Source organism: Rhinatrema bivittatum, chromosome 10, assembly GCF_901001135.1.
Source record: "Rhinatrema bivittatum chromosome 10, aRhiBiv1.1, whole genome shotgun sequence".
In the NCBI taxonomy this organism is placed as follows: domain Eukaryota; kingdom Metazoa; phylum Chordata; class Amphibia; order Gymnophiona; family Rhinatrematidae; genus Rhinatrema; species Rhinatrema bivittatum.
The window spans coordinates 62,104,634-62,122,866 of record NC_042624.1 but is presented as its reverse complement, the minus strand read 5'-3'; the positions used below and the strand labels follow the sequence as shown (position 1 = coordinate 62,122,866).

The following is an 18,233-nucleotide window of genomic DNA, read 5'->3' as shown; positions in this document are numbered from 1 at the left end:
AATCTGCTCCAGGAAGCAGTGCTGAGAACAGAATCTACCCCCCTGCCAAGTGCAGACTGATTTACAGGAGGAGCATGAGTGTGGGAAGAGGTGACAGTAAATTCCTAGAAGCTAGGTTTCCCTTTCTGACTTGATTGTTCCAAATTGTCTTTGTTCCATTTAGTGTTGAAAATGATTTATCTAGTTGTACAAACTCAAATTCAGGGCCCTCTATCAAAAGTTTCAGCGGGGGATTCCCCCACCAAGGCTTTTTTTTCTGCAAGGAAAGGATTGCCACCACTTGATATTCGACTTTTCCTTTCAATTTTGAGAGCGCCTCTACCTTTAAGGTGCAGGGGCTCATTCAGTTGTCATTGGTACATACAATTAGCCTCCCACCCCCAAATCCATCTTAAACCCTCCCTCGTCTCATGGCTGGTCAAGGGGACTGGCAACGGTAGGACTGAAAATCAGCATGGCATCTATGATCCAGTGCACGCTCAGGGGCTCTGCAGCGGTCTTGCTCCTCACGTAGGTTTCCTTGGTAATAGGAAGCCCATGTAGGAGCAGGGAGTGGGACCGCCGGAGACTTGCCTGCATGTCCCAACTCCCGGTCCCCAGGCAGATTATTGGACCTATCGCTGCTGCTTCTGTCACAGTGCTAAGCCCTTGTTTTGGCTGTGGGGTCTTCATGGTCTCTCTCCACTTCCCTTGCAGAGGTTGCCTGGGCAGAAATCACAGCCCTGCCAGAGGATGTGGTTAAGGCAGTTGGGGTAGCTGGGTTTAAAAAAGGTTTGGATAAGTTTCTGGAGGAGACATCCATAAACTGCTATTTAATCAATACGGAATAGCCACGGCTTGTGGCCAGCATCAGTCGTATGGGATCTATTTAATGTCTGGGTACTTGTGACTTGGATTGGCCACTGTTGGACATAGGATTCTGGGCTTGATGTCCGGCCCAGTATGGCATAGCTTATGTTCTTATGCTCTTATAGTATCTTGCTGCCGGTGAACCTCTGTCTCACTTGGCCTTCAGTTAATCTCCTTTTATGTAAACCTTTACCTTCCACCTAGAGACTTGAGAACGTATCGGTAAGAATATACAAAACAATATAAAATATAATCTAACAAACATACTCTCTAAAAGTGTAAAATCACTCTTTGTACAAGAAGCAAAAAGCTTGTATCTGTGTAGCTTAATATTGTATCTTTTTTTTTTTTTTAATGTGAATAACTAGGAAATGAAGGACCAGATGTCAAGTCCATCGGTGCAGGCCCTGGCTGAAAGGAAGAACCGCCAGGTGAGAGAGCTGCACTCATTCACGGACTTGTCAAATGGGGCATGGCCGAGATGCCAGCCTGGAGTGCATTCCAGGTTTTATTTGCTGATCAGGGTGGTCAGGCTCTCTTTAAATTTACTGATGGCAAAAAAAAAAATAGCATATCTGTGTTTTTATTTTATAAAATAAAGCAGATCTAATGCTCTTTCAGTCCTGAATGTTTCTTGGATGGGCACAGGTTAGAGTTTCCCCGGTTGTTGGCAGGATGTGTAGCGAGAAGCGTGGGTGTAATAAAGATCGGCAGCAAAGGGAAGCCGAGCCTTGGGGTTAGAGCACTGGGCTACAAACCAGGAGACCAGAGTTCGAGTCCTGCTGTCGCTCCTTGAGACCGTGGGCAAGTCACTTTACCCTCCACTGCCTCAGGTACAAACTAAGATTGTGAGCCCTCTGGGGATAGGGAAATACCTACAGGACCTGAATGTAATCCACTCTGAAGCGGTGAAAAAAGTGTGAAAAGCGGAATATAAATCTAAATAAATAAAAATGTAAAACGTGTGTTTGTAAAATAAGACGGGTTGTTGGTGGAGTGGGAATCGGGCAAACTCTGTCTCTGAATATTTTTTTTTCCACAACCTTGCCATCCTTTATAGGTCAGGGGATGGTAGAAGATGGCCGCCTTTGTTTTGAAGGCACACCTCACCTTTTCTTAAAGAGAAACCACTTCACGTTTTTGTTCACTGAGCATTATTGTGCCAGTTCAGATCACCTTCCCCAGTACAAAGAAACACAATCTGTTTTCTGCCTGTCAGTTTTCTCCTTCTCTTTGGCCTTCTAACTTAATTGGAACCAGTTTCTATTAAGTTACAGCACCTTCAATCACAACTACCTGGAGGGTTTCCACCCCCCAAATTATAGGAACCTAATGGCACAAAAAGACCAGATGTCCTGTCTAATCTGCCCAATCTCCTACTCCAGAGATCCCTTATGCTTCTCCCTTGCTTTCTTGAATGCAGGCCCTACTGGGAGCCTGTTCCTCTCTATAAAGATATATTTCCTTAGATTACTCCTGAGTTGAGCTGCGTTCGCCCTCGTTCCATCACCCCTCGTTACAGAAGCCACTTTCTTTTGAAAGAGGCTCACCTCCTGTGTATTGAAACCTTGGAGGTATTTAATGTCGCTTTCCTATCACATCTTTCGTATATTGTTAAGTCTGTCTCCAGACACTTTCCAACGAAGACTATTGTAGTAGTCACCTTCTGGACCGACTTCATCTGGTTTTTATCCCTTTGAAGGTGCAGCCTCCAGTATTCCAGATAGGGGCGGATTTTAAAAGGGTTATGCGCGTAACCCTTAAAAAAAAAAAACAAAAAAAAACCTGTGCGCGCTGAGCCTATTTTGTATAGGCTTGTAGGAATTAAAATCAGCCCCATAATGTTTCACCAGGGACCTATACCGCCTTTTGTTCTGCTGACCCCTAATTTTCTGTATTCACTCAAACAGCTTTCGGGCCTTTGTTGGCTTATCCATCTGTTTGGCTATCTTAAGACCATCAGATACTATCACTCCCAAATCCTGTTCTTGATTCGTTCTTAGAAGAACTTCACCCCCTATACTGTACTTCTCTCTTGGATTTTTGCAGCCCAAATTCAATACTGTGTGTTTTGGTTTTTTGTCTTTTTTACACTAAATCTTAGTTGCCAGACTCTAGGCTATTCCTCAGGCTTTACTAGAAGACTGAGGAGACCACCACCTGTGCACGTATTTGCTTTACCCTTTCACTCAGAGTTAGGAAGGCACTTTTGATAATGCTCTGTGTGGTACCTAGCAATATCAACATGGATGAGCAACACTGGATCGTAGGCTTCACTCTCAGCAATATCTCTTTATTTTGGCACTCTGCAGACAGCACACTTACTGGAACAAGATGTCTGGTTGACAGATGGATGCCTCCATGCCCTTCAAAAGCGAGTCACTACCTTTCGCCTCCTAGGTGCAGTGGTTGCTGAGCCCTTAGCTGTGGGATTTGGAAGTTTCTCCTCCTCCTAGGGCTGCATACCAGATCTGCAGCTTGGGGTGTAGGGTCAGGTGGCTGTAGGAACCTGGATCCAGCTGTCCTCTTGTGGTCCAGTTTCGTTTTCCATCTTTGACACCTCATTAACACTTCATCCCCAGTCCATTGCATGTTGGTGCTCTGCTGGCGGCCATACAGCCTGGTTCTCTCCAGAACTATGCAGTCCATCAGCCCTAAGTCCGGCCACTATGTGTTGCCGACGCACAATGACTGGGGCTCCCTCCCACCAAGGGCTGTGAATGCTATGTCCGCAGCATCCCCAGCAGACTGAGGAGCAGAAACCAGTCCTAGTATCCAAACCCAGATCCTAAACATGCCTCTGAGCTAGCTCTGGATTTATTTATTTTTTTTTTTGTCATTTGAACATTTGGAGCAGCTGCAGGGACCCTATCAGGGATCAGAGTGCTGCTGGAGATTTCCCTCCCTCGCCCTGCTGCTGCATCCTCCTAGCCCCATCTGACCAAAAAAAAAAAAAAAAAGACATATATTCTTCAGCTGACAGCCTTTACTGCAATGGATCTGGTCATCAGTCTCTCTGCTTTCCACCCATCAGCTGCGTGCTGATTTTTATCAGTTTCGGCCATGTGTATTCCATGTTAGAGGCATGAGTTCCCTTTAAATTCTCCAGCCACCGCCTTCGTGTCCCGCTCAGCTGATTTTTACTGTGGGACTGGGTCCTCTTCTCAGCACCGGAAACCCCGAATTTCCCTGCAGCTGTGGGAGCTAAGAGATGCACACTGCACCTCCTCCTCTGACTGCCTACCTCACTGCTTGACAACTGTCAGCAAGAAATGTGCAGTGCCCTATGCCCGGGGATCCTCGGTTTCCCATTCTCTGTCTTTCCCTGCCCGGTGCTGAGCAGAGCAGGAAGAAGGTGCTGTGGTGTAGCCATAAGCACAGCAGTGGGACAGGTAGAGGAAGGGGGTCAGCGGGGACGCTGTGGCAGTGAGGAGGCATGCATAACCCAGAACTGCCACGGCGCGGGGAACATTGGCGGCCGGAGGAAAGGCGCCTGTGGGCTGTAGTTTGCCCACCCTTGGTATAGAGCAGCAAAAAAAAAAAAAAAGCAAGTTAGAAAGGGCTTCCATGTCGTCTGGAACATTCAGACCTGATGTAAGTTCTGTCTCAGCACCTGGTCCTCTCAGATATGCGACACCCTTGTCAACCACCAATGGCATGGAGTGGCGTGTGGCGTTTGAGGAGCAGTATATGCTTTTGCTGGCCCTCCGCCGACACATCCCACCTCTTCTTTACCACATCCTGCCCCGTTAAAGGCATTTGCCAAACTTCTCATCATTTTTCTCTCCCATTTGGGCTTGGATGGCAAAGTGTGTTGTTTTGGGTTTGTTTTTTTTGGTTTAATGATCATAATTTCCTCTTCCTTCCTCACCACATTTAGGCACTGCTAGGGGAGAGCACAGGCCCGAGCTGGAACTCGAGGACAGATAAATACACCCGACTGGATCAGGAGCTGCACTCTGCCAACTCCCACTTCATAGAGGAACAGCAGTCTCAGCAGCAGGTACCGTCCTGGGTGCAGCGGGCGGGCTGAGTGGGTAAAACCCCCGGGCGGCAGCAGCAGTGCACACTGATTCCCTCTCTCCCCGCTGGGCTATGTAGTGACATTAAGAGGCTGGCATACAGGCCCAGAGGTGGGAAAGGGCATAAAGAAAGCTTGAGCAGCGGTCTGGAAGTTACAAAGACCGGTAGGGTTGTGTTTGGGATGCAGAGATCCAAGCGAGATATAGGGGGGAGGGCACTGACGCCCAACAGTTAGATCAGAGGTCTTGGGGTGAGCATATCTGGTGATCTCAAGGTAGCAAAATGGTGCAGCAAGACGACGGCAGGGGGGCAGGAGAACGTTAGGATGCATAGGGAGAGAGCTCGCTAGAAGAAACAAATGTGTGAACATTTTGAGGTTCATCTTCAAAAGCATTTAGCCGGCTAACTCAGAAGATAGCCGGCTAAATGAATATTTGGGCACATAGCCAGCTACATTCTAGCCAGTTAATAAGTTAGGAGCGTTCCAGGGATGTAACTGGCAGGAGCTGAATTAACCGGTTATCAGAGTCACGTAACTCAACTGGCTAAGTCTGCTTGGGCTAGAGAAGTGTCCTAAAGGTAGCCGGCTAACTTTAAGATAGCTGGCCTTATTCAGTAGTGTGGCTGCTCTCTTGAATTCGCCTCCAAAGTTAGCCGGATAAGTTTGCTAGCCGGACCGTGTCGGAATATGGACAGACTCTTGCTGCCCAGGTTCCTTTTCGGTACCGAAATTTTACATACGGTTATGGCTATTGACTAAGGGCAGGGTAGCTCTCAAATGCTCAATGGCATCACCTTGTGTTCCTACGTCCCTCAAATTTCAGCTGCACTGGCCTGTTCCCCTATGGGAAAGTAAAAGAAGCGGCAGTGGCAAGGGCATGTGAAAAGCGTAAGCCAGCAGGCAGGAGCTGCTGTACTCTGTCACAGAAACTAGGAAGAGGAGTTCAATGTTTATTGGCAGGGGGAAGACGGACACGACAGTTTAATAGGACGAGTTTTCCTGTAGGAAACTGGTGATGGTCATTGAGGGGACTTCCTAAGGAAGGCTGTATCCGTACCTCCAGAAGGCGGAGCCGAGCTGATCTAGGGAAAGGCTCCCAAAATGGCGCAGAGTCAGCATCCTAAGCCCTGTGCAGTGTGAGTCTAAGGACCTAAATCTGCCTCCCCGGGAAGGGGGGTATAATAGTCGCTCGGTGCCTCACAGCTATGCCTCGTGCTTAAGAAGCACGCGGTTTGGAGTGGGGGAGAAATTGTAGGGGTAGACCCTGCAGCCATACAAGGAACTACGTCTTCACGGAAAAGGGTGGCAGATCCCGGTGGAGGTAAATATGTTCATTTAATTCAAGAAAGCCCGGAGCAGTAAGAGGAGAGGATCCCTAGTTGTGAGGGTGAAGCCTAAGGTCCGGGAGGGCCCGGCCCCGCATCAGGAATGGGTGGCTGAGCGAGGCATTTTCAGTCCCTTTTTTTTCTTGTTCTGATGAATGAAGGAAAGCAAAGACTCAGATTCTGTGTGGGTGTGTCTGGGGCAGCCGAAACGTTTAACTGTGCTTCAGGGAGTGGTGGGGGTGGTGCACAGACAGTATCTGCTCCGAGAGTCAGCGGTGGGATCAAGGACATTTCACGAATATGTGTCTTGTCTTTTTTTTTTTTTTCTTTCCACCGCCCCAGTTGATCGTAGAGCAGCAGGATGAGCAGTTGGAACTGGTCTCCGGGAGCATCGGGGTGCTGAAGAACATGTCCCAGCGCATTGGCACGGAGCTGGATGAGCAGGCAGTGTGAGTGTCGGCAGGGAGGGAGCGGCTGCTCCATCGGGGCCGTATCCCCCTCTTCATTCTTTTTGTGCAGTACCTTCCCTTCCAGAGTACTGGGCAGGGCGGCTAAACCTAGACCCGCACAGCAGAACGGGGGCAGGCTGGACCAAGTGTTTTTGTGGGGGAGGGGGGTGGGTGATGGAGGCCGAGGTAGCTGTTAAGTGTCGTCGCCCTGCTGGCTGAGAGGTCTGCTTGAGCCGGAAGAAGCGGCAATCTGTGCCGCTCAACGGCGGTGACTGGGCTATATAGAAGGGGAACCCCAAGGTAGCTGTGAATGAGGACTATTGTGCCTCTTCCCGTAGCAAGGCCCAAAACCCGAGGAGGAAACTGCCCAGCAAAAAGTTCTGAAAATGCATTTTTCCCTCGGTCGTTTTGCAGACAATTTTAACAAGAGAGAAACATTGCCCCTCCCCCCCTTCTTTTTATTTTTTTTATTTATGCCTCGAATATGATACAAGAATTCAGTGACTAGAAAGGGGAAGGGACTAGATATAGCTGAACTGGAAAAGTACAAGAGAAAGGTGACCAAAATGATAAAGGGATTGGAATGTCTCCCCTATGAGAAAAGGCTAAAGTGGTTAGGGCTGTTCAGCTTGCAGAAGAGGGGGAGAGGGGATATGATGGAGTCTACAGAATCATGGGTAAAAGTGTTATTTGCTCATCACAAAATACAAAAATGAGGGGACATTCTATGAAGTTAGTAAGTAGCACATGTAAAACAAATTGGAGAAAATTCATGTTTTACTTAATGCACAATTACGCTCTGGGATTCATTGCTGGAGGATGTGGTAGCTAGCGCAGATGGTTTTAAAAATTAGATTTGGACACGTTCCTGGAAGAGAAGTCCGTAAATTTTTTGTTAACCAGATAGACTTGGGAAAAGCTGCATCTTATCCCGTTAGCAGCATGGGATCCTTGTGGCCTGGATTGGCCACTGCTGGAGACAGGATACGGGGCTTGATGGACCCTCGGGCTGACCCAGTATGACAATTCTTACATTATGTTCTGCACCAGTGGCTCCTCGCTTTCGCACAGATTTGTGGGGAGTACAGAGATATTACCTGTATCGTGTGTGGGTGTTCTTGCCCTTGTATCGAGTGCCTCCCCAGACCGTTCTTTCCCTGTTTCTCACGTCCGGAGCAGTGCTCGCTGTGGCTTGCGCACACTAAGTTGGTGTTCTTGCATGTGAAAGCCATGCACCTCCCCTCTCTTTTGCAGGATGTTGGATGATTTCTCACACGAGTTGGACAGCACTCAGTCCCGTCTGGATAATGTAATGAAGAAGCTGGCAAAAGTATCTCACATGACTAGCGGTGCGTATTCCGCCTACGGGCCGGTCTATTCCCATTGCAGACTGCGTCTTCCCTGGACAATGTCCAGGTTTGGAGAGGGGGTGGGGAGGAGGGGGATTCTGTAAACAAATGAACACGGAGTTAGAATTTTTCAATTATCCTTAGACAAAATCCCCTTTTCCTCCCCTGCCAGGGTATTCAGGGGGTTGAGGGACAGTGGGTGGGGCTTTTATTTAAGGATACACATAGCCAGCACTTTATAAGTTTTCTGTAATGCGTGCAGTGGTACAGTGGTCAAAACAAAAAACAAACATAATATCCTGATGACGTCAATCATACCTCTGCTGTGTCCTCTTGTTTTAATTAAAAATACGAAAACCACAAGTGAGAAACCAAACTTTACCGGGGCTTGCACAGGCAACCCGGACCTTTTTCCAGATGTGCGCCGATTTTGTAGCAATCTCCGAAAGGAAGCCCGTATCTCCTGACCTTGCCCGTGGAAATGGGCTGAGAAAATCGGCCCACCCTGCCTGTGGGTAAAAAATGTGCAGCGCGTTGTGCCGCAGCCCGTGCGCCCGCCTCCGCGCTATGGTGCAGGCGTTCCAGGGGCCGGGTTAGGGCCAGGGAGAAAGAGAGGTGCATGGGTTCCGGTGGGAGAAATCCCTACGGGGGAGCGCGCACTTTGGGGCAGATTTTAGAAAAGTACGCGCAACCGGCGCAAACAAAAGTACACCGGATTTTAAAAGATACGCGCATCTTTTAAAATCCGGGGTCCCCGCGCAGCCTGCCTCCATTCCGGCACCCCCCACCTTCTCTTTCCTTCCCTTAACTAATCCACCCCCCCGGCCCTAACTAATTCCCCCCCACACACACACACACACCCCTTTATTTCAAAAGTTACGCCTGTCCGAGCCAGGCGTAACTTGTGCGCGCCGGCGCGCCATGTTCCAGTCCAGGGGCTGGTCCGGAGGCCGCGTCCACGCTCCTGGGCCGGTACCATGCCCGCGGCCCCACCCCCGATGACCTGCTGGCCGTGACACGTCCCCCCCCCCAGGAAAGCCCCGGGACTTACGCGTGCCACCGAGCCTATGCAACATAGACCCGGCGCGCGCAGGGGTTGGAAGGGGCAGCTTTTCGGGGGTTACGCGTGTATCTTATGTGCGTACCCCTTTGAAAATCTGCCCCTTTGGTTTTATCTGGAAATTTGCGCAAAGAGCACCAGTAGAAAGGGTTAGTGCGGAAGTTCTGCTTCCTGCGTCCCTTCACCCCCCCCCCCCTTTATGTGTTTAATGTGCATAATCCTTTATTTCTGACATCCCAAATTTTCCAGAGATGGCGGGGGTGGGGGGGGGGGATCAGCTCATAGATAAGGGAAAATGTGAGTTTAATGATTAGCAGCTGCCAAGGGCCGGTATTCATCCCTACATCTTACGCTTCATCGAGCAAAGAAGTTATAGAAACATTATTACAGCAGCACCCCCGACAGGGGACTTCTTATTTATTTATCTTCAAAAAGCAAAAGTACAAAGAAGAATTTTAAAAAATATTCAAATTAATAATAGAGGTGGTTAACCATGAAAAATGGGCCACAAGCTGAGGCAAAAGAAGTGAGTCGTGATTATCCAGAAGAGAGCTCTCTAGAAAGGCGGTGGGGGAGCTCTATTTCAGCAAGCCTATTAGATGATGGATTTCCGGCTCTGTACACCCCAGAGAGAGAGATCCTAAGGGCTGGCGGTGCAACGCCTAACCCAGGCTCACTTCAGACTGTAGTTTTCTGGTGAATGGCGCATCGATTCCTCTTGCATACTTCAGCTTGCAATTTGCCCCCGGGATCCTGGCAGGTCGGTAGCGGGGCTAACCCGGGATATTGCCAGAGTTGCTTCCTCGTTTATCAGCTGTGACAAGTTGCTTGGCAGCTTGCTGTAAAAAAGCTTAATCTGCCAAAGCTTCCTGGCGTGGATGGGCCTGAGCCTCGAAGGTGTTCACCACGCAGAAAAGTCTGGGGTCAGCAGTTTTATAAGATTTGTGATCTGTTCCTTGAGGCTGTGCTTGCTGGTGGTCTCTTCCCTTTCTTTTATTTAAAAAAAAAAAAAATATCCCCACCCAGAAATCTACTTTTGCTTACAGTGAAAGCTGATTTTTGCCACTTGCTGTTATATTCCATTTGGATGGATTGGTCCTTATGACTTACTATTTGCATAAACCATCTGTTTGGTTTTAAAGGTTGCATTATCTATATTGGGCCTCAGCGATTATCAGGTCGTCTTCCCAAAAGCACAGCCTCTCCTCCCCCTGCAAAGCCTGCCAGATTTTAAGGGCTTTGCTCTTTGGATCATAAATGTTGGCAGTTGTGATTTATTTTTTTTTCCAGTGTTCTATAAAACATTTAGAAAAGTGACTTCTCCCACCTCCATCCCTGCCTTTTCAGGTCTTAATGTTTTCAGCTACCAAATTGATCTATCTAGATATTAGTTCTGGTGTCTTCTGCCTTCCTCCGATCTCTGTAAAGCCCTATTTGTCTTATCCATTCTCCTACAGTGTGCCCTGAATGAGGGTGATGCTGCCTTTGAATTGAACATTTCCTTAAACATTTAAACTTCTGTTGAGGAATGAGGTTAACCCTGTAACGGTGCAACACCTAGCCTAACCCGGGTACCTCAAACCTGTCCCGATGACACCCCCCCCCCCCCATCTGAGATTTCAGGATAATCCATAGTGAATATGCACGTACTGGACCTCCTGTGTATGCAAATGTTGCCTCATGCATATTCATTTGAGACATAGGCTGCAAACCTTAACTGGCACTGGGAACACCGGGACAGGTTTGGGAAGCTGTGATCTAACCATTATGCTGCAAAAGATCAAATGCACCTGCTGAAAATATGCATGGTTTGGGGTATAATTTTGCTTGCCTGTATATCACCCAAACATTTACAACAGTTAATCAGCACGTCTGCTGGTAACGCTGCCTGACCCTACATCCCTTTGCATAGCTTGTTTCACATTCATGAGATTTTGCACAAACATCAGCTTGGTCACTTAAATGACCTGAGCAAGACAGTGAGAAGCAAAATATAAAGCCAGAAATGAAAGAAGAAGAATCCTGTTTATGCCCAGCAGCATGATATGACTCAATAGGTTAGGCTTCTCCTAAACTTGCATTCTCAGTGCGTAATGCCTTACAGCTCTAAGGAGGAAAAAAGAGACCTGATCAAAGGGTTTGTCCTGTTTATACCTGGGGCACAAACATTTATCAATCAGGCCTTATATAGTGTAAGAAATGTAGTGGATTTCCAGTAAGCGAGCAATGTGCATCTAGGACTCTTAGGTGGCTTGTATGTGACTTCATTCTGCTCTGCCTGTTACCTATCACGTGTTGTGGTATTACTATGATCCCCTCCTGGCTTTGATGACTGCATCGGCCAGGCTAATTCATTCAGGAGCTGGCAGCTCTTGCATTGGGCTGGCTTTTATCGCTGTAGGAAAAGACAAGCACCGAGAGGGCAGTAAATCGTGTTATCTAGTATAACCAGGGATCACTTTAGGATATTTCTAAGGGAACCTGCTTAAGCACGTTTTCTAACTGTATAAATCTCTGCAATTCTTACTCGAGTACAACAGGTGGATTCCTCTTTTGATAAGAGAAAAATGCGAGCTGCGATAGTTAATATGTAATAACCCCTGTTCTCCTGCCCGAGGCTAGCGTGAATAGGAGCTGAAAGGCTTCTGGTTTTGCCACGTTTGCATTGTAGTTGATGTATGTTGAAGGGTACTGGGACTTTCCAGTATGTCTGACACAAGGGCCTGAATGCATCTGGCTAAAATTCCCTAATAGATATATATATATATATTTATTTATTTTATTTTTTTTAATCAATATCTATTTATTTATTTCTTTTGTAATGATGAATCTGTCTACTTGTGTCCCTGTTATACCACCTCCTCTTCCTCTACCATAAAGTACAGCATTTTTGATGAGTTATTGAAGTCTGATAGGGTCTGGAAATGGTGGTAACATTCGAAGAAGCTGTCGTCATGTTCTGCAGCTTCCGATCCCGTGCTTTTATTTTTTTTTCAAGCACAAACCAAAAGATCTGGAAGGCAGCTTTTAAGATGAGAGAGGCCTCCTCTCGCAAGGCTGCTGAAGAGCCGCCCTGGCAGCAGCAGAGGCTGGAGGGGAGAGGGTGAGAGATGCCCTTATAAGGCTCGGGCTGAGCCCTCGGAGGCAGGTACACGTCAGGGCAGGAAACTGGGGCGGAGGAGGCTGGAAGCTGTGTTTTTACTTGTTTGCCAGGAAGTGGTACTGCCAGCCTTCCAGGACGTCACATCGTCTGTGGTCGCTTCACGAGCACTTGTTTTGGTTTGAAGACTTTGGTTGTGATTGAATGCAATGGGGATCCACCCTTTTCCTTTTACGATGAGAATCTCATCCACAGGCACCGTACTGTTTGTGCTTTTAGCAGCTTTCCCCCACCCCATTTCTGTAGTCAAGTTGTGATAGTCTTCCAGGATCAGTTACTTAACGTGTAGGTCAGCTCTTTGGTCTAGTGGTAGCACTCAAGACAGGTGGAGTAAACAGCGCACACATGTAGGAAACATACAACAATGAAATAATAATGTGTGGCAAACAAACAATCTACTGGTCAGTATCTCTCAGAAATATAAAACAATTTTAATTATACATACCATCACCAATATGGTACATCTTTTTTGAACATACAGTCACATGGGGTCCTTGTGTGTACTATGATTCTGTGACTGTTCAAAAAAAGATGTACCATATTGGTGATGGTATGTATAATTAAAATTGTTTTATATTTCTGAGAGATATTGACCAGTAGATTGTTTGTTTGCCACACATTATTTTGTTGTATCTAGTGGTAGCACTGCCATGAGGGATACTGGAGTTTAAGGCTCAGACCCAGTGTCTGTTTATGGAGCCTGGGATGCCGCAGAGACTGTGGAATCCAAGCCATTAGGCACTAACCACACTTAGGGATTCATTGTGCTCTGCAGCCGGATCACAAAGAGGCACGGGGTACTGTAACGGCAGAGTTATGGAGGGGGTCCTAATTGGGAGAAATGCCCAGTTAACTGCAGAGGAAAGCTCCTGTCGTAAATGGAAGTGAGTGGGGTTGAGGCTGGGTCGTGCTAGCCTGGAAGCTTGGCTGTGGAGGAAGGCGAGCCAGGCCATGGGGGTGGGGGATGGTATAGATTGTAAGATGTTAAGGGAATGTAATGTATTATATTATTACATTGCTTCTATCTACAGTTTCTGTTGCACAATGTGATCTGAATTGTGCAGGGCTGTTAGACTGCGCAAAACTACTCCCTCCTTGCTTCTAAAGTTGGATCAGACCCCTGTTGCAGGAACATTAAGCCCCCTTATCTTCTCCAGCTGCAGGCTGTGGCCAAATGAGCAAAGATGGTATATCAAATGCTATAGCCTGATCTCCTTTCTCTCAGCAATCCTGTAAAATTGCTATTTCAAACTCTAATCAACATTGTGGCTAACTGTGTTTGAAATAATTTAATGTAGGGATGAGAATGGTCTTGCATCGGGCACGCTACAGTAGGGGGGTAGGCTCGGGCCCAGTGAGGGAGGTGTGGTGGCTCCTATCGGTGAGTAAGCACCACTGAGGCAGCCCTCCTGCTGGTGTGTGTCCATGTACTTACACATCCTGGGGGCTGGAGGAGGGAAAGCCAAATTATTGGCACCAAAGACCCCACATTTAGCCAGAAGTCCATGCTGAACCACTGGAGATAGTCAGCCAGAGGCTGTTCTTCTGCCGAGGTTCTAGTGAGAACCTTCTGTGCAAAATGAAATCCGCCCCTAGGAGCACTGTGTAAATGTTTAGTATGTATATGTCTGTAATGGAAGGTGCAGCCTGGTTTTTGTTTTCCTGAAGATAAATTACTGGGCATAGTTTTAGTACATGACTCTGATCTTTGTTTAGTTAGGAGCAAGAGTATCTTTTTTTTTTTGTTTTCCCATTGTCCTCTGGCATTCTACTTTGGTGTTCTTAAAAAAATAAATAAAATAAAAAAAATTCTACAAGAGCAAACATGATGTAGCCTTTTGACTACTGCTCTACCAGCAGGTTTCCTAGAAGGCAACTGTCTGTCATCGTATTGGTTATTGTAATAAAAATTATTACTCACCTTACCACTGAATATTCAAGATGGGTATGTACAAAATACAAAAACATAATAGTATACTAAAAATATAGCAAACATCAATAAATACACTCAAAATAATGATAAAATAATATTAAAAGCATAATAAAATAGTCCTACAAATCAAATCCCAATGGCAAAATCCACCCCCACAAGTGCTGCAATGTTTAAAATGGCAGCAAACTAAAAAGAGCCTAAAATGTCACTTGTTCCACGGGAGAAGGCCCTGGGGTGGATCCTTCACCGAAGAAATAATTGAGAGCTGCTCTCTCTCTCCCTGTGATCCCAAGGAATGGGTTGACGGATAAAAATGCAAACAGCTGGATAAATAACCAGCCCCGAGCCTGTGAAGGGCTTTGACAGCTATGCATCGAGTTGTGAATTGGGCCAAAAAAATAGAATACATTGGCAGCCCAAACCACTCCATCACTAGCATTATGTAGGCAGGAGGACACATTCTGCTGAATTCTGGGAGCCCAACAGATAGGGCATTGCAATAATCTACTTTAGATATTACTGTGCACTGAATGAGGCCGCCTGAATCCCTCTCCAGGGATTCAGCCAACTTCCAGTTGTAAAACTGCCCCTTTTTGAAATCTTTGTGCTTTTTATGAGGTTGCGCCTGAAGCTCTTCCTCAAGCCACACTCCTAAATTACAGGCCTCCTGTTTGAAAGGTAGCCTACGCTCATTTAAATAGAAAGAATCAACCTGCAGGGACTGATGCCCAAATGAAAAGCACCTTGGTCGTATCCAGACTGACACAATTTGTTTACCGAGACCCTCTTCCAAACTGTGGGGGGTAAAACAACAGTCACACCCAAAAGAGGTACACAACTGCAAGCCATCCCCAAAGATGTGGTACCAGAAACCAGAATTTCTGATTAAGGCCACTACTGGGCAGCAAATACCCATCACCTAACAGTGGTAACAAAATAGCCCCATGTGGCCCACCACACAAAAGCATTTTAACACAAGCGTCCTTCTGTAAACTACGATTATTGTGTCACCTGAAACCTCTATTAGATCCTGCTGACTCCCGCACCGTTCTTCAGTCTCTCCTCCTTTTCCAGTTTAGACTATTGCAACTCTCTGTTCCTTGGTCTTCCGGCCTCTTCAAATTATTCAAAACTTCAGCAGCAAGATTGTCGATTGGTTCCCCAGTTTGTAATTTCAGTGGTTGCCTATCACATTTTGTATCCACTATAAATTGGCAATCACGATCCATAACCTTCTCTATAATATCACTTCTCTGCTGTCTTAAAAATACGCACCCCAGCAAGACCATGGTGATCTAGTCAGGGCCTTTGGAAGTTACCTCCCGAAAAATAGCACATCTGGAGGAAACCAGAGAATGACCCTTATTCTGGAACTCCCTTCCGATTGAAATCAAGTTATTAAGAGAACCCAAATTCTTAAAAAAAAAAAAAAAAAAAGCAAGCATTAAAAACATTCCTATGCCAAGAAGCCTACTCCTGAAAACGATGCCCTCTGAATAGGGTTGTAGACTACTCTGTTCTTTGTGTTTTTAATAATATGACATGATGAAGGTCTTATCTTTTATTGACGTTTTGATTATGTATGTACCTTGTACCCCGACCTGAACGGAGGAAGGGTGGGAAACAAATGTTTTAAAATTAATTGAATAAGAGCAGGAATCCCCCCTCATCGCCTACTCATCAAGAAGGACTGGAACCAAGGCACTCAGGCCGCTTCCGTAAGCTCAGTGTTGAGCGTCCACTCTCCTAACGCGCACTCAGCCATCTCTGCTGGGCGCGCGATCCTGTATTTAAATGAGGGGTCGTGCTAAGAGGAGGGCTAGGGATGATTGCGTGCCCCTAGCACCTCCTTGGCCTAGGAGAGGTGGCTGTCAGCGAGTTCAGAAAACAGAGGCTCAGTTTTTTGGTTTTTTTTTTTTACGAGTGTCGGTTTTCTGAACCCGCCGACAGCCATGGGTTAGGAAAACAGGCACCGATAAAATTGAGCTTCCGTTTTCCTAACCTAACCGGCTGGCACATTTTATTTATTTATTAAAATTTTGGTTCCTCCGACTTAAATATTGCTAGGATATTAAGTCAGAAGGTGTACAGAGAAGTAATATTTTCTGCTTTTTTTTCTGTACACTTTTTTTGGGCCGCTCAGAACTTAACGCCTGCCCTGAGTGTAAAATATGCGGATCAGCCGCACATTTTTTTTCAGTATCCTGGGCGAGTTACTAATAGCCTCATCACTATGCATTTGCATGTGATGAGCGCTATTAGTGTCGGGGGGAGGGATTGGACGCGCGTTTTCGATGTGTAAACCCTTTACTGTATAAGGGGGTAGTAGATGCGCGTCAAACGCACGTCCGACTGTGGGTAAAGCAGTGCGCTCAGCCGAGCACACTTTACATAATCGACCAGCCTGTAATTCTTTCTGTACCTAATTCCTGCAATCTAATAGTATCTACCGTATCAAAAGGGCATTTGGCTCCTCTTGGTGCCATTCCCAGTCCTGAGTCTGGATTGCCAGGAATGTATTCTAGTACCATCCTTTAAAAAAAAAAAAAAAAAAAAAGTCCTTGATTTTCTATAACTTTAGCTAAGAATGGGAGATTCAGCATTGGTCTACACTTAGGAAGCACTGAGGGAAGTGATGCTGAAATTAAACTCCACATTTTAGCAGTGAATGCATTGGGCCAGTAGGGAGGAAGCTGGGAATCTGTGACCCTCATGTCGCTGAGCACTGGCAGAAGGACGAGATGCACTCAGTGGGCTACTGAGAAGGCAGATTTCAGAAATAATGGAATATCGTTTTGGTTCTTACAGCAGAGGTTAGCAGGGAGAGAAGGAGTGTGAGGTCTTCAGAGCGGAAGCTTTGTTTTCGTTCGGCCAGAAATTTTGCACTGTACAATATGGGGGTGGGCTCAGCTGTTATTAGACTTGGCAACCTTTGATTCACCAGGATAAACATGAGGTGCTATTTGTTGAAAATGTTCTGATAACATTAATTTTCCAGTTCCAGTTTCAAATAGTTAGAACCCTGGAGAATAGAGGAATTTCAGTAGCATAACTGGAACCAGTACCGCACAATTTCTGCTGGAAGCCTGTAGGAAAGTCTATCAAGTACCAGACCGGCAATTGGATGGTTCTTAGAAAAATGCTGAGTGTGTTTCTTTAGAAAGAGCAAGTCGTCCATTTTCTAAACTCCTAGGTGAAGTACAGTCCACATCCATAAAAATTTAAAACATAGCTTCCCGAAACACAAATCATGGGTAAGTCCTCCTGTTGAGTACATGCTTTGCCTGTCCTCGCCAGTTGTAAACATCCAAGCTCTGAATATATTCTAGTCATTTCTTGCCCTCAGACCTTGAGCACTGCAAAGGTCTCCGTGAAGACCACAGGCTTTAGATTTTTGTTTTCTAAAACATTTTAAACATTTAAAACATCGCCGCATCTCAAAAAAGATATAATTGCGATGGAGAAGGTACAGAGAAGGGCTACCAAAATGATAAGGGGAATGGAACAACTCCCCTATGAGGAAAGACTAAAGAGGTTAGGACTTTTCAGCTTGGAGAAGAGACGACTGAGGGGGGATATGATAGAGGTGTTTAAAATCATGAGAGGTCTAGAACGGGTAGATGTGAATCGGTTATTTACTCTTTCGGATAGTAGAAGGACTAGGGGACACTCCATGAAGTTAGCATGGGGCACATTTAAAACTAATCGGAGAAAGTTCTTTTTTACTCAACGCACAATTAAACTCTGGAATTTGTTGCCAGAGAATGTGGTTCATGCAGTTAGTATAGCTGTGTTTAAAAAAGGATTGGATAAGTTCTTGGAGGAGAAGTCCATTACCTGCTATTAAGTTCACTTAGAGAATAGCCACTGCCATTAGCAATGGTTACATGGAATAGACTTAGTTTTTGGGTACTTGCCAGGTTCTTATGGCCTGGATTGGCCACTGTTGGAAACAGGATGCTGGGCTTGATGGACCCTTGGTCTGACCCAGTATGGCATTTTCTTATGTTCTTATTTTATCTGTTTGGGACCTTTAAAGGCCTCCACATCTTTACCAGATTCAACAGTGTGCGATTCAGGTTTA

General features: G+C 46.2%; 1 protein-coding gene across 4 annotated transcripts in view; it reads left to right on the top strand.

Moving 5' to 3' along the window:
* The window catches only part of STX6 (syntaxin 6), a 176,168-nt gene that overhangs the window by 21,286 nt on the left and 136,649 nt on the right, over nt 1-18,233 (top strand). For all 4 annotated transcript variants that reach the window (XM_029617757.1, XM_029617760.1, XM_029617759.1 and 1 more), the window contains exons 4-7: nt 1,218-1,280; nt 4,730-4,852; nt 6,541-6,647; nt 7,902-7,996. In XM_029617757.1, the coding sequence (XP_029473617.1) occupies nt 1,218-1,280; nt 4,730-4,852; nt 6,541-6,647; nt 7,902-7,996 (388 nt within the window). The remainder of the gene's footprint in view (nt 1-1,217; nt 1,281-4,729; nt 4,853-6,540; nt 6,648-7,901; nt 7,997-18,233) is intronic.